The 16,723-nt window shown below is 33.7% G+C and overlaps 3 protein-coding genes and 1 non-coding gene across 14 annotated transcripts; 3 read left to right on the top strand and 1 right to left on the bottom strand.

Moving 5' to 3' along the window:
- Positions 1-1,669: 1,669 nt before the first annotated feature.
- Positions 1,670-3,383, top strand: LOC100258846 (acetylserotonin O-methyltransferase). The gene is made up of 2 exons (XM_002281084.4): positions 1,670-2,579; positions 2,798-3,383. The coding sequence occupies exons 1-2, from the start codon at positions 1,824-1,826 to the stop codon at positions 3,101-3,103; spliced, it is 1,062 nt and encodes a 353-aa protein (XP_002281120.1). The 5' UTR covers positions 1,670-1,823; the 3' UTR covers positions 3,104-3,383.
- Positions 3,384-4,836: 1,453 nt separating this feature from the next.
- LOC100264018 (acetylserotonin O-methyltransferase) lies at positions 4,837-7,005 on the top strand. The gene is made up of 2 exons (XM_002281074.4): positions 4,837-5,726; positions 6,503-7,005. The coding sequence occupies exons 1-2, from the start codon at positions 4,959-4,961 to the stop codon at positions 6,812-6,814; spliced, it is 1,080 nt and encodes a 359-aa protein (XP_002281110.2). The 5' UTR covers positions 4,837-4,958; the 3' UTR covers positions 6,815-7,005.
- Positions 7,006-9,004: 1,999 nt separating this feature from the next.
- Positions 9,005-9,160, top strand: LOC132253573 (U4 spliceosomal RNA). The gene has a single exon (XR_009465435.1). It is a non-coding gene; the product is annotated as a U4 spliceosomal RNA (small nuclear RNA).
- Positions 9,161-9,400: 240 nt separating this feature from the next.
- LOC104878194 (uncharacterized) lies at positions 9,401-15,053 on the bottom strand. Of its 11 annotated transcripts, none has more exons than XR_002029826.2 (6): positions 14,909-15,053; positions 13,246-14,509; positions 12,155-13,163; positions 11,201-12,070; positions 10,984-11,058; positions 9,401-10,796 (listed from the first exon to the last, which is right to left on the bottom strand). XR_002029826.2 is itself a non-coding variant. In XM_010648102.3 (4 exons), exons 2-4 carry the CDS (start codon positions 14,475-14,477, stop codon positions 11,894-11,896), a joined length of 2,418 nt encoding a protein of 805 aa, XP_010646404.1. In that variant the 5' UTR covers positions 14,478-14,509; positions 14,909-15,053; the 3' UTR covers positions 9,401-11,893. The 11 variants fall into 11 exon arrangements, 2 of the variants coding, with proteins under 2 accessions (XP_010646404.1, XP_010646419.1); XR_785109.3 differs by having other exon boundaries at positions 9,401-10,767; XR_002029827.2 differs by having other exon boundaries at positions 9,401-11,058; positions 11,201-11,275; positions 11,376-12,070.
- Positions 15,054-16,723: the final 1,670 nt, after the last annotated feature.

Here is a 16,723-nt window from a genome sequence, read left to right as displayed (position 1 = left end):
TTTCCTTTTCCCACCTTTTCTCGGTGAGGAAAATTCCTACAAAAAGCAACAGAATGAATCAATGATGGTGGATTTCTTTCTTCTTTTTTATCCTAATGATTTATGATTCCATACAATGCATCCAATTGATGGTGGGTATCCACAGCACATGCCATTGCCCCTACAGACCATTTTTGGTAACCAACAGAGCCCCCACATGTCAGGACCATATAAATGTGTATGGACAACATTTTTCAGACGTGTCTTGCTAAATTCTAATCAAACTTATTCTTTTTAATTTTTAATTTAAATATTTAATAATAATTATATAAATATTAATACTTAGTGAAAAAAAAAAAAAATGGCCCTATACAAATTGCCCAGAAACATGTACTGAAGAAAAGCAAGTGTTGAGATGTAGTACAAGGCATTGAAATCGACGCTGGAGCGTGGGTGTCACCGGTGTCCAGCAGTAACTGATGCCTAGAGTATGGCAATGAATTATTTTTAATTTCAGTGACGATTCATGATGTCTCGCAACGAGTTTTTGATATACTGGATTCTGTTTGGAAAATCTTGAAAATTTATTGGATTCAAGTGAACAATATCGAGGAAGGAAGGAGTGGATTATTATTACTTGGTTTTGTGCTGTGAGCCGCACATTTTATATTTGTGATATTAATATCTCTATTGAATAAGGAAATAAGTTTTTATTATTATATATTTGATATGAAAAAAAGTTTCGGGTTTCTCTTTTTCTTTAGGGGGTTGCTATTCGCAATATCCCTTTTACTAAACATAACACTTTTTTATCATTTTTTTTTTCATATATACCCTTTTTAATAAAGAACTCTCTCTGACCTCCTCTCAACATATTAAACCTAAGTTCTAGTTGATTAAGATTATAAATCACATACGAAATATAATAAATAATAAATATCAAAATTCAACATCTTATAACAATTTTAGGTAAGATTTATAACTTTCATTTTTAATAAAAAAATATACATATATTTATTAAAAAAAACCGACGACCTGGGTGGGGCTCCAACATCCTGAGTGGGGCTTTGGCATCTAGAAGAATATGAAAAACAATTTAATGTGAAAAAATGAAAAGAAAAAAAAAACAAAGTTTATGTGGGGTGGGGGGTTGGGTGGGTAAAATGTGAGGTGGGGTTGGGAAAAAATAAGGAAAAATAAAAATAAAAAAAAGGGTGTAATTGAGAGTGAGGTTGGGGAGGAGAGAGGAGAGAGATTGGGAAAGAATAAGGGAGGGTAATTTAGAAATGCAAAATGTTATATTAGTAAAAATAGTGTTGCAAATAACAATTGGGTTTCTTAACCATGTATACCTATTTTGAATTCAATAAATTTTAGGAGATTAGACAAGAACAAAAAATAATGGATTTTAGGAGATTAAACATGAGAGGGAATGAACTTTAAGAGATTAGTGGGATAAACTACCACACCATCGATTCATAGAAGAATTTTAAGAGATTAGAAAGATAACAGACCTCACCATAATCTTATCAAGTTAGACTAAAACACGTGAAAAACAATTTAAACGGCAACAAGTTTTAGGAAAATTTTCCTTTTGACAGCACTTTCAAAAATCAAACACGATACTTTGATGATTATAAAAAAAAATGATTTTGGATAATCTTTGGCAAAGTTGAGAGATTGTGGAGATCTTGGTCTATGGCCCATTCGGTAAAAATATTTGCTGCAGTGTCGTGTGTACTTGTATGTGTCCGTGTATATAATATGATACCCAAAGCAAAAGTTATTGCATGGTTGAGATATTTCCTTGAACTTTCTTCCCCAAGATTCACTAATCAATTTTCATGGAGAAAGTGGTAAAAATCATGGAGAAAGAAGAGGCGGAAGCTGAAGTAGAGATGTGGAAGTACATCTTTGGATTTGTGGAAATGGCTGTAGTGAAGTGTGGCATTGAGCTCGGCATAGCTGATGTCATAGAAAGCCATGCAGGCCCCATCACTCTTTCGTCACTGTCGTCTTCCCTCGGGTGCTCGCCTTCTGGTTTGTACCGGATCATGAGGTTCCTGGTGAACCGGAGAATATTCAAGGAGGTGGCGACAAGCCAAGGCGACACAGGCTATCAGCAGACACCTCTCTCGCGGCGCCTGATGACCCGCAGCGAGAATGGCATGGCTGCCTTACTGTTGCTGGAGAGCAGCCCAGTGATGCTGGCTCCATGGCATGGCCTAAGCGCCCGGCTTCTAGGGAAAGGGAACGCGACGTTCGACGCTGCCCACGGGCAGGATGTCTGGGGCTATGCAGCTTCGCATCCTGCTCACAGTAAGCTCATAAACGATGCGATGGCTTGTGATGCTAGAATGGCGGTTTCCGCCATTGTGAATGGCTGTCCGGAGGTGTTTGATGGGGTGAGCACCCTGGTGGATGTCGGTGGGGGCGATGGCACTGCCCTGAGGACGTTGATCAAGGCCCGTCCATTGATCAGAGGCATCAACTTTGATCTTCCTCACGTTGTTTCCTCCGCCCCTAAATGTAACGGTGTTGAGTATGCCAGTGGGGATATGTTTGACACTGTCCCTAAAGCGGATGCTGCTTTCCTCATGGTTGGTAGCCTAGAAGTTCTAATTTTTTTTATTATTATTTTTAAATATGAGTGGCAAAAGACATTGTTTCCATCTAAAATTGGTCACATGGGCATCCCCGTAGTTGAAATGGATTAGTTTGGGAATTAGTTTGGTAGAAGATTTAATTTGTGGATTTGAAGTTGGTCACTTGGAAGCCTGGCTCATTTACTAACCTACCTTCTCTTTGTGGCTTGTAGTGGGTTCTACACGACTGGGGAGACGAGGAGTGCATCCAAATTCTAGAAAAATGCAGACAAGCTATTCCTGGGGACAAAGGGAAGGTGATAATAGTGGAAGCCGTGATACAAGAAAACGAAAAAGAAGGTGACAACAATCTTAAAGACGTGGGGTTGATGCTAGACATGGTTATGATGGCTCATACTACTACCGGCAAAGAAAGGACCTTAAAGGAATGGGACTATGTCCTTAAGAAGGCCGGTTTTAATCGATACACCGTGAAACCTATTCGTGCCGTCAAATCTGTCATCGAAGCTTATCCTTAGGGTGTCATTAGGACACGAAATTAGGCATAACAAATAAGATGAGAATGAAGATGAAACATAATGTTGATTTGATTTTCAGTGTTAAATGATAGTGAAGTACTTGGTGTGTTTTTTATTTGTTTTTTACCTTAAAATGGTACGTATTTGTAAGGGTAGGTGTGGAATTTTTGAAATAATTGGCCAATTTTGACTTCTAATGAATCATAATTGTGATGTGACCTTTCATTAATTATTATATGCAAGTTGTTGTATGAGGCTCGTGAGGCTTAAAATATTCGAATTCTGATTATAGTAATGTCATGTTTTCTAAACTATTCGACTTGTACAACCTCACAAGACTTAAAATATGCTAATTCTACTAATAGTGATGTTGTATTTTTTTTGACCCATTTGGAAAAGTAAAAGATGCTAACATAGTTTGGATGTTGTTCTTTGAAAATAATTTTTAAAAATAAAATAAAATAAATAATAACTTTTAAATAACAAGTCATTTTTACCCGTGTTTATAAATTTATTTGACCATATTTTTTAAAAATTATTTTTTATTTTTTAACTTAAATACAATTTTTCAAAATAAGTTTCAGAAACGTCCATGGTCAAACAAGTCCTAGCTTTTCATCTTCATATTTTTATTTTTTTTTGTCTCATTTTAACAAAAATATCCTGATCTTTTTTTTATATAAAAATAACATTTTCTTTTAAAACATATATACGAATATTTAAAATAATTAAGGACATTTATATTAAAAATAGGTTACTCTTCAAACAAAAATATATATGATGATCATTTCATCATTTTAACCAATTAATTCTAAAAAAAATGATCCATTTTTTGTAACTCATTTCTCTTCCATCTTTGATATGTAACTTTTTTATGACGTCCAAATCTTAAAATAAAGATCAATAGATAAAGAAAGATTAAAACTTTAATTATTCAAAAGTCACGGGTGTTTCTTCAAGATTTTTATTAAGTTTACATGAACATTTTAACTAAAGACTTAAATAGTATTTGTTTTTTAATTGAATAGAAAAAGTCAAATATTAACAAAAAAAAACAAACACCATCTTAATCTTAATAAAATTCTTTATAAATGAAACAAAAACTTAACCATAATTACTTTCTTTTTAAATGAAATTTAACCACATTAATATAATTTAAGTAACTATAATCAAATTCGAAAACTTAACTCCTATTAAATTCTTTCTAATTAGTTATCTGTGATGAAAATTAAACGGATAAATTATTTCTTATAACCCTAAAATAACCTTAAAATATAATATTAATAGTTATTTTTACCCATATGTCCAAGTAACCAAGAATGAAATAAGATAGGATTATAAAAAGTTTGTGGGATCCAATATGTACTAATAATGTTTCATTCTTGAGCAGGGGGTGCATCAAATCTTGTGTTTTTGTCTGCTTTGATACTTTTTATACACCACAGATGAATTAAATTATTCTATTTATATTTTATAGATAAATTGAGATCTTTGTGAGATTCTGATGATAGTGGGGCATTTAAAAAACCTTTATTTCTAATCAAATATGGCCAGAGCTGAATTATTGAAGTGAAGTTCCATTGATAGAATGGGTAAATGCCGACGCAATTCCAGCCAAACACATCAACAACAGCTGATTCATCACCTTTTGTCTTCCTTTTCCAATTGTAGATTTCAAAATTTATCCTTTTATCATATTAAAAAAAAAAATTAATGGTCTTTCCGATGAGATCATGTTAGTGGAAATCCCACCTGAAAAAAACTTTTTTCCTAATGTAATCCACATTGATTTGTTTCTTTTTCTTCATGGTTGAATTCTCTTAGTGAAGAGTGAAGATTCATTAGTTAATTTTCTATGACAGAGGCAACGAGGGACATGAAAACCTTGGAGGAGGAAGAAGAAGCAGAAGTTGGAATTGAGATGTGGAAGTACATATATGGATTTGCTGAAATGGCTGCAGTGAAGTGTGGCATTGAGCTAGGCATAGCTGATGTCATGGAAAGCCATGGAGGCCCCATCACTCTTTCTGCTTTGTCTTCTTCCCTGGGGTGCCCGCCTTCTGGTTTGAACCGGATCATGAGGTTCCTGGTGAGCCGGAGAATATTCAAGGAGGTGGAGACAAGCCAAGGCGATACAGGCTATCAACAAACACCCATGTCACGGTGCCTGATGACGAGCGGAGGAGATGGCATGGCTGCCTTTGTGTTGCTGGAGAGCAGCCCAGTGATGCTGGCTCCATGGCATGGCCTGAGCGCCCGGGTTCTAGGGAAAGGGAACTCAACGTTCGAGGCTGCGCACGGGGATGATATCTGGGGCTATGCAGCTAAAAACCCTGATCACAGCAAGCTTATAAATGATGCAATGGCTTCTAATGCTAGGAGGGTAGTGCCAGCAATGGTGAATGACTGTCCAGAGGTGTTTGATGGGGTGAGCACCCTGGTGGATGTAGGTGGGGGCAATGGCACCGCCCTGCGGACGTTGGTCAAGGCCTGCCCATGGATTAGAGGCATCAACTTTGATCTTCCTCATGTCGTGGCCACTGCTCCTAAATGTAACGATGTTGAGCATGTTGGAGGAAACATGTTCGACAGCGTCCCCAAAGCTGATGCTGTTTTCATCATGGTCGGTATATTTAATTTAACCTGTCTGGGAGGGCTTTTCAAACTCTAAAAAATACTATTTCAAGGTCGAACACATTTGCGATATTTCATATCCCATAAAAAAATAAAAATAAATTTCATAGCATTATATATATAATTGACTTCTCTTAACCATGAATATGTTTTAAAGTTGCGAAAGTTTATTAAACTTAGGATGGAAAATATACCTGAAAGAAAACGAGTAATTACAAATAGTATCATAGTTGATCCTTAATAATGATTTATCTCGATAGTCATATAATTCCATAGACACGATAAAGACATTGTGTTTACATGATAGGGTCTAAGAATGGGTTTTTCTTAACTATATAAATGGCTATTAAAGTTGTGTGCTCTCATTAAACTTATAGCAGATAATATCTTATTTGAAAGTTATACGTTATTCCACTAAAAACTTCTATTTTAACCTAAAAGATGAAACATATCACTTCAAAATTTTATACCAATAATATTTTCATTTCATACTTAGGTGGTATTTATTTTTTGGTTGAATATAAAAAACCAAAATATTTGGTTTTTTCTATTTAACTAAAAGTAATTCATTGATATCAACCGACATAATTAAATTAAATTTATTGATAACAAGTTCATTTTAGTAATGTTAGTTAATAGCAACAAGGTACTTTTAACTAAATAGAAAAAGTCAAATATTTTGGTTTTTTCTATTCAACCAAAAAATAAACATCATCTTAGTCATCTACTAATTGAATTAATCGGTTTTCTTTTTCTCAATTGTAGAAGGTCCTACATGATTGGGGAGATGAAAAGTGCATCAAGATCCTAGAAAAATGCAGAGAAGCCATTCCGGAGGACAAAGGGAAGGTGGTAATTGTAGAAGCCGTGATTGAAGATGGTGATCCTCAAGGTGATGATCAGAAGCTCAAGGATGTGAAGTTGATGGTAGACATGGTTATGATGGCACATACTACTACAGGCAAAGAAAGGACCTTCAAGGAATGGGACTACGTCCTTCTCAATGCTGGTTTTAGTCGATATACCATAAAACCTATTCGCAATATTGTGCAGTCTATCATTGAAGCATACCCTTAGTATATCGCAAGGTAAATCCCTCTAAATTAACCTGAGGAAACAAATATTCATCTGTTTTATTTCTTTGGAAATATGATTCAGTCATCTTTCCATCTCAATTTTAACATCATCTCGCTCACCAATCATGTAAATCGGACCTAATTTTGTATTATTAATTCCCTAATATTAATGCTTGATTTTCATCTTTCCCGGTCCACCCAATCTTAGGCAAGAAAATAAAATCAAAAGAAAGACAAACGCGCCTTAAGAACAGTGCCTTGTCAGATATAAAACAAGTCCCACATCGACTACAAGTCAAAACTCACGCTACTGGCAAAGGAAGGACCTTAAAGGAGTGGGAGTATGTTAAGGGACCATTTCTGCGGTCTGTGATTGAAGTGGGCCCTTGGCTTGAGCTGCGGTTCAGGGTGGAAGCTCAAGCTTTAATCTAGTTTCTGTTGTTTTTCTGGAAAAAAATAAATGGAGGAACCAAGGATGTGCGTTGCCTGATTCATCTTGTTGCATAACTGGTAGGTGCCACGTGGCAGATTTTTTGGGTCTGGTTCTCTAATCTAAATACAACTTAATTAATTTGTGATAAAAATTATTTGAAATGGGGACAAAATTACTATTTATTTTGGATAAGATTTAAACTTTTTTTTTAAATTTTTGTATTTAGATCAAATATTTGAATGTCGGATTTTAATTTTAAAAATAAATGTCATATGGGCAATGATGGGATCGTAATATTTGGTCCAATTTCAAACTAGTTTTAAATATTTTTTTTGTTCTTTAAAATGAAAAACAGATTTTTAATTCAAAAAATAGGTTTGTAAATTTTCTATAAATATAGAAAATTTTCTAATTCAAAAAAATGATAAAACACTTTGTTAAAATTTGTTTTGAAAATATATTGTTTTGGAAAAAGTGAGTTTTGACTCACTAATTTTACAAAAAAAAAAAAAAAAGGTTTTGATTCACTAATTTTAAAAAATATAGAAAAAATAATCTTAAAAATATTTGAAAAATAAATGCACTTTTTCAAAAGTTAAATAATTATTTTCTAAAATAATCCTTTTATTTGATACATTAATAACACTATTTTAAAAAAAATACAGTAAGAATTAATTTGAAATTAATAAAATAGGAATTTTTAATAATTATAATTATAATTAAAACTAAAAATATAGATATTGAGAAAGAGTTGGAAATTCAATGGGAGTCAAAATTCTATTTTTAAATTTTTTTAGTTTTTGGTTTTAATTGTATTAATTTTTAAGTTTTTTGTTTTAATTTTATTTAATTTTTAAGTACTTTAGTTTTAATTGTATTTTTAAATTTTTAAATTTTTTATTTTATTATTGATGTCAATTAACAAAATTTTAATTTAATTTAATTTTAAAAAAATGAGAAAATGAGTTAACTTATATAATACATGATATAAAATTACTATTAATTAAGGAATTAGATGAATTTTATTTATCACTTGAGGATTCTTAAAAAAATTTCTAGAATAATTTATATATCATATTATATAACAAATTATAATATATTTATTTTTAAAGTACTTTTATTAAATTAAAATGATAAATTAATTTTTTGATAAGTTTGTTTAATATCATCAAATAAAAGAGTATTTTAAAAAATAATTATGTAAGGAAAAAATACATATATATTTTAAAATATTTTTAAATGAACGAAGGTAAAACTGAATTATAAAAGTTTTCGGATTTTTTTTATATTTTTTAAAATTATGGAATAAAAACTCACTTTTTCTTAATTTTTGTAATATTTTCGTTAGCGGAATGCAAAAATTTATCATTTGATTTATTAGATGCAAAGAAATTCAGGTACTATTTCAGGAATATTTTTATTCATTAAAATTGCGAATGAAAAGCTCACACCGACCCTAAAATAATTAATATTATAGTTTAATCTTTTCTTAACAGCTTTATCATTGGTTTCTTATTTTATTCAAATAAAAAATGATTCACTTTCTTAAATTCTCCACCAATTTTTTTTCCAAAATACAATTGTACAAATCATTTTCCCTGTCATAAATTAATGTGAAGAAGATTTAGATTAATGAGGGGTGTATTAGAATGGTGTTTCTTTCTCGTAAGAGTGGCGTTGCGTCCCACATCGGATGGAGAGAAGTACTGAGTTAGAAACATTGACTATAAAAGGGACACCAGAGGATATTGCTAAGGCATCTTTGCGCTTGGGGCAATGACGCAGCTAGTGAGGTTCTAACCGAGGCGCGTCAATTGCTGGTTGAAAACTATTTCCAAACCCCCTCCTTGGCCTGGGTTAAGCCTAGGCCATCGAGAATTTCTGGAAGGGCTCCCTCTAACCCAGGGTAAAGCCCTCAAATTCCTAGTTTCAAATATTTTGTAAATAATCTAATTAATAATTTATTTTTATGATACGTAATTACGGTGATATGAACCATAAAAGATTATTTCCAATGTCTTTCAACATCCGTAGCAGAATATTGTGTTAAAAAAAAAAATTTTAATTAAAAGAGGGAAATTGATTTTTTAATTATTCATTTTCTTATGTTTTGGTCATCCAATTCTCAACCATATAATAAAAATAAATAAATAATTTATGAAAAAATAAATTGATTTAATCAAGCCAAATAGTAAACCCGAAGCATACACCAAATCTGAAATAGATTTTCCGTGACGGAAATAGAACTGAAAAATTGAAGAGAAAACGAGGATCTCAGCTCAATGTCACAGGTCTAAGCTTTCAAGCTATATATCTGCGGCTGCTGCCATTTCTGCAGCATTGTCACTGAGAAAATGGGGAAAGCAGGGACTCCAACACTCTAGCAGGAACCACTTCGTTGGAGAATCAAAACACTCTCCTCAGTTGATCTTTGGACAACAGTTGTGGAGGTGGAAGCCCTTTTCTCTAAATTGGAGGCATATTTGTGAGGTTGTTTGCTGTGAGAGTGAAACATATATAACCAGCCTCTGTCGGACAGGTGATTGGTTATCCCTGCCCATTCGCCCCCGAGCCCCGAAATGGCAGTTCCAGGATAGCCCACTACACATCAACCAATCCGGCCAAGTTTCTCTCCAGTCCTGATGCCATGCCAGTGGATATCAACTTGGCAGAAGGCATGAACCTCACTGCTGCATGAGGGTGGATGACAGCAGCCAAATAATGAACCCCATGAAGGGCACAAGTATGAGAGCTAGAGAAGAGATAACATAACCACTGCGACAAGCCAACAACCCACTTCCATGCTGTTGGATGATGCTCTAACAGGTCGGTTTATATGATATAAGGGACTGAGAACATGGACCGCCTTTACTCAAATAGTCTCTCGCCTGGTAGCAGTTTCTTGCTTATACCCAGTCAGTTGTCACAGATGAATGATAGACTATCTAATGAAAAAAGAGTGAATAGAAGAGCACCTTCCTTCACTAAAAATTTAAAAATAAAAAATAAAAAAATAAAAGCAAATTCACTGATAAGCCACAATAAGGAGTATATCAAACCCACCCAGTTAAGGAGACCAAAAAACAAGGAAAAATGAAATGCTAAACATTTTATGGATAAAAGTAGTACTGCATCTAAGCCCCATAGCAGCACCAAAGAATCAGATATGGGCTTCTAACATTTCACAACAATGCTGTGTCCAAGACTCTAAGGACCATATGGAAATAGAACAGAAAAATTGAACAAAAGAATGAACACAATCTCACCTTTGAAGCTTTCACTTTTTACATGCTGTTGCCATTTCTCCAGAATGGCAATTGAGGAAATGGTGGAAGTAGAGACTCCATGACCTTTGCTGGATCTGTTTGCTTATTGTCACAATTTCCTTTGCTCTGTTCCAATACCAAAATCCTGCCAGAACTTGATAACATGGAGACTCTCCTGAGTTGATCTCTGGACAACAGTGCTTGCAGCAAAGCCCTTCTCCCTCATTTGATGGCATACTTGCCGGGGATTGTCTGCTGTAAGGGTAAACATGTACAACCAGCCCCTGTCAGACAAGATTGTCAACAATGGGAAATATCTGTAGGGATTAGCCAAACTACTTGTAGGATTATCCAAACATCAGATCTCATATTAATAGCCCAAAAACAACAAGATCGTGTTATAACCCAAAATCAAGATCATATGTTATAAGATCATGTTAAATCATCAAGAAAAATAAGTCAGAAGCATACCTGGATCCATTGTGACCCAGTGGAATGGGGTTTTAGTCTTCCACGTCTAAACCTTTCTTCTCCAGAAAGAAAAACCTTATTTCACTCAACAATGGGATACGAGTAAATTCTCTAAAAAAACTATTTAGACTGAGGACTTCAACTTATTTTTCTTTATATTTTAATTTCAAAATCAAGATCATATTAAATCATCAAGAAAAATAAGTCAGAAGCGTACCTGGATCCACTGTCACACAGTGGAATGGGGTTTTAGTCTTCCACGTCTAAACCTTTCTTCTCCAGAAAGAAAAGCCTTATTTCACTCAACAATGGGATATGAGTAAATTCTCTAAAAATAAATTTCTTCCTAAACAATAAGGCAAGTGCCAAACAAACATATCATATAGGCTAACCATGGAGTATCTTTGGGATCATGGGGGAGATCATTTCTCTCAAGTTGTGATGCATGGTGGCCCAGTCCATTGTCATTCAGAATGTGTGTCTGATTACATGTAGGCATCAGCATCAACACCTCTCCCCATGCAGCAGCAGCAGCCCCATGAGCCACATTCAGACTCAGACTGCTATGATACAAGCATTGGAGATTGGGACTAGATCCATCCATCTAAAGAGGTTTCAGCCTTTTGATCACCTATACTGGTGTGTCCAGGAGAAGAGAGATCCTCTACTTGGCAAGCATTGGAGAGTCATCCACAGCTATCCACCATCCAGACAGTACATCTTAGTGATACACAAGGAGGCATGTGGAGGAATGATTTATTGTAGCCATAGATATTTTGAATTACTGAAAAACTATGTAATAGACTCTATCTATATTATAAATATATAGTAGATAACTACTTAGTGAACTTTTCATTCCTTGATGTCCATACAATTATGCAGAGATTAGATTGAAAAGGAAAAAAAAAAATCAGCCGTCACTATCCAAATGCATAGTATCTTGTGTGGCAACATCATTAGAAACAAGGCCATGAAACATGTTAATGTATGCAGCATATGGAGTTGCCCAACCTTCAGCACATGGATAACAGCTCTTGGACCAACTATTTGCAACAGGTGGCATGGGAGCCCCAGTTGTCATCAAAATCTACATAATAATAATCCAAACAGGATGAGTTAACTACATACAGCAGTAAACAATATGTTCACATAACTAAATTATAAACATTACCTCCACAAAGTGATTATCATTGATGAAACCTATTGACAAAACCCTACGCATAGGTAGTGGTGTTGGCGCTGACCTGAGTGGGAGGAAGGTAAGGCACAACTGCATTGAAATATAAACTAGGACAACATTGTATCTGGAGGCTATAATGTGCCCCATATCAGGCATAGTCATCCATCTATCATAATCAGCAGGACTCTGAAAGTGTTCAAGCACATGAATAAGCTCATCAACCCGTATTGGATCCCGAAACAACTGGGCATACTCAGCCCAGTATGTGCGTAACTCAAACAGCATGTCTCTCCTCACCTGAGGCCACCCTTCCTCACCCATGCCCATAGCAGATGCTATAACTCGAAAGCCACAATTACCATCTGCAGCTACATCCTTCACATGCATGATGTATGGCTGCAAGCCCTCTGGAAATGAAGATGTGCATCCCTCTTTGGTCTTCACATTTTCTTTTGGTGCAACAAGGGAAGTGGAAGTTGAATTAACTAACTCCATCAACTTCATCACCAACTGCTGCTTGCCAATGTCATCAGCATCCATAAATCGTTTGTAGAAGAGTTCCATGGCAGTGGTAAAACTCACATCCTGCACTTTTTTCCCGCTAACTGATACTAGATCAAGTTTTCTCCAGTGGGGGTCTACGCATGCCAAAGGGATGGGTTGACCTCTAATCTTATATGAAGATATCTCATGGGCACAGGGTAACCCATGAGTTCGACTGTACACACACCCACAAGCAGAGGCATCCACTCCAATACTCTCAGATCTATTTGCTTCATCTACCAATATGCACAATGCAGACTTCGAAACACTTCCCCTTACCTCACCATATAATGGATCTTTGAAGTTGTGTTGCACATTTGTTAAACTAATCTCAAATGATGTTTTTATATCTATGTGTTGCAACTCGAGCAGAGAATGGATTTTTGGCCATGAGCTCTCAATATCACCCCGAGACAAGCCTAGCTGCCTCTTTAGTTTTGCACGTGTTGACTCTGCCCTATTAGGTGACATGTAAAATTGTTAGTAAACAGTTTCCCGGTCTAAAATATCGATTCTTATAATGCAGTTTAGTTGCATACCTATTCACTGTGGTGTTACCAAAGTGCATGACTTTGTTCGTCCAAACTGCCACAAACTTCTCCTTATACGGCAACAACCATTGTTCCTTGCAGTAATTAATGGCCTGTATATATCTATGAAAGTGTGACTCCAACTGGTTAAGGCGATTTGCATACTCATCTTCGGTTTCAGCAAGCACTACTATGTTCCACATGGAAATAAAAGCGTCCAACCTTGACTTTGACTCAAAAAAAATTTTGCAATTTGCGAGGATGTTTGTTGAAATGTGCCACCTGCATAGGAGATTTGAAGCCATTGGGAACACCTTTTGGAGGGCATTCATAAGGGATGGTTCCCTATCAGTCATAACTACTCGTGGAAGCATGGCATCATCAATCATACTCCTCAATCTCTCCAATGCCCAAGTGTGGGCCTCCTCTCTTTCAGACCCAAGATAGGCAAAAGCAACAGAGAATGTCTTCTCAGTCGAGGTAACACCAACCACCTCAAGCAAAGGTAATTGGTATTTGTTGGTTCTGTATGTACAATCCATGATCAAGACCCTTGGGAAGGCACGTAACAACTCAAGGGATGAAGGATGTGCAAACATCAAGTCCCTAACACAGTTATTATGCTCATCATTCCTATGCCACTCAATGTACTTAAACTCCATTAACTTGTTCATGAGTTGTTGCATCAGTGACCCACCAGCATTTTCGTTTAGTTTATGTTTATGTCTTGCATTGTATATACCCTTTATTGTTGTGCAATTAAGCCCGTCTCTCTCCTTTAGGGTATTCAAGATTTCCTTTGGCTTCATCTGACTCTTTGACAGGTCAATCAATATACCGATTTCTTCCATACTTAACCGGCCAGCAAAGGAGTGTCCCTCAACATGCTGACCTCCTGGATGGTTATGAGTTCCACATTTAACTACCAACGTCCATTCATCGGCTAGTGGCAACTTGATACCCCTCAAAGAGAAAGGGCAGCCACATTTTTTGGTTCCTGTGGCCTTTCTCTTCCTTTTCTTTTTTCCTTCCTCCCCCTTATCCATCCCCGTATGCCTATAAGCTCCACTTCTTTCACAAACAAATGTGATTCTAGGCCTGCTCCTATTTGTAGCACCTATATCAGCTCTTTGAATTATAATCACCATTCCATTCCTCTTACCGGTCTCCCGGACCCATTCGATCAAAGCTTCTCTACTAGGGTGAATTGCGTCAGTTGTGAAAACATTCGTATAGTCCATGATCGATGGGTGAATGCGGTATTTGCATTATCCTACAGAAGCATATGTTTCAAAATCGTATTAGAATCCAAAATGTGCTGCAATTGAAGGAAGATTAATACATAAATCCAAAGACAGAAACTTCGAAAACATTCTTGCTGTTAACAAGAATTGGAGAAAACAAAACGCAGCGCCTTGGAAGAGAGTTGTAGAAGACAGCAACTTCAAAACAACAAATTTAGGGTTTAAAATAACCCCGAAGCCAAAAAAAATCTGGAAAATTTTCAACCAAAAAAAAAAAATAATATCTCCTTCTTGTGTGACTCCTAGAATGTAATTCCGATTGATAATTATTTCAAAGAAAACCAGACGCCACATTCCACTACATTTCTCCCTCCCAAAAAATCAAAATAAAAAATAAAAACCGAGATGGAGAGATTTACAAAACGTACGGAAAAGCGAGATGTCCCAGAACTCTCACATTTGAAAGCTTTTGAGCTCCCAAGAAGCTTCAATGGCGACTCTGATCAGCTCTGGTTCGAGGGAAAGAGGCGTCTACACTGGCGCCTTTTGTATTTTCTCACGAAAATATGTAGATTTTAAAGTCTCATGCTTTATTTTTTTTATTAAAAACCTCAATTTATGAATTTTAATAATTCTAATTTTAAAATTTTATTAGTAATTGTGAGCTTTCCAATTATAATTTCAAATTTATGAATTTTGTTGACGGTTCAAAAATCATTTTAATTTATTGATTTATTTTCCTCTAATTTCTATAAATTTATTGGGAAAATTCTTAGACATTTATAAGCTTTTTTAGGGTTTAAAAATGGTTTTAAAATGTTAAATTTAATCTCTAGTGTTTTTTTTACTTTCAATATAAATTTATTGTGAAAATTCTACTCATGCTAATTTTGCTAGCTTTCTGCCTCCAGCCCCTAAGTTTATGTTTGGAAATTGATTTTGAAAACAATTGTTTTATTTATTTTTTAAATAAAAATATTGTTTTTAAAGACTTAATTTGAAGGTATTTTCAATTTTTGATATTTAAAAATGAAATTTTTTGTATAAGTGTACGGTTTGTACTTTTCTTTAAGTCATTAAAAATTACTTTCAAAATTTTTTTAATGTGAGGTAATAAACATTTTTTAATATCTCAATATTTTTTAATCAATTTTAAAAAATCATTATGTTTTCAAGATGAGTTTTTAAAGAATTTTTGTATTTTGTATAAAAATTATTATTATTTTTTGTGTTTTAAAATTAGAAACAAAAAGCTAAAAACAAATACTAGTTTAATATTTGGTACACCAACTTAATAACTTAAAGTGACTTAATAACTTAATTTAAGTTATTAAATAAGTTAAATATGTTTAGTAAAATAATTATCAGTATAACTTAAAATTAAAAATAAATTTAAGTAATAAATAAAAACAATTAACTTATTCTTAAGTCCAAATTTTTATTTTATATTTTTATCTCAATTTTCCCTAATTACCTTCATGATTTCTTTTGTTGCTCTAGAACCTTTATTACTCAACCTTCTTTGTCTTAATTATAATTTATAAGTATAAATATATTAATTTGATGATTACGAATAAATTTTAAATTAATTTTATTATAAAAAAAAACCTTAATACTTAAAATAAAAATTAAGTAATAAGTTTTAGGTTAAGAACCTAAAAATAATTTAACTTAAAGTCAATTTAAATCATTAAATAATAAATATTAAATTTTATTAAATCACCCCAACTTAGATAGTTAGATATATCGAAACTTTTCATATAAAACATATTTTTAAGAATTTATTATCAAAATATGTAATTTTTTAAAAGTAAATTTAAGGTAATTTCATTTGTTTTTTTAAAGTGCTCTAATAAATAATTGAAAATACCTTAAAAAAATTTACTTTGTTTGTTTTTTTAACTTAATATCAAATACAATTTACATTTAGACTTTAAATCGTTTGTTTTTAATTTTTATGTTTAAAATTTTTTGTGCTTAATAGAAAAAAAAAAACAAAATTTTTGAATTTTTTCTTAATGCTAAAATTAAAATTTTAAAACAATTTCAATACAACTTTTATCCCATTAATACTTAATAGAAATAAATAATAAAATAACAAACAATTTAATACTCAATACTATTAAATTTTATTTTAAATTAAATTAAATTAAATTCTATTTAATTAAAAAAAAACACCAAGTGAGTATAAAATACATTTATCGATATTTAAGTTTCCAAACAATAATTAAGAATTATTTTTT

This window comes from Vitis vinifera, chromosome 3 (assembly GCF_030704535.1).
Source record: "Vitis vinifera cultivar Pinot Noir 40024 chromosome 3, ASM3070453v1".
NCBI classification, from domain to species: Eukaryota; Viridiplantae; Streptophyta; class Magnoliopsida; order Vitales; family Vitaceae; genus Vitis; species Vitis vinifera.
This window is presented reverse-complemented; position numbering and strand designations above follow the sequence as displayed.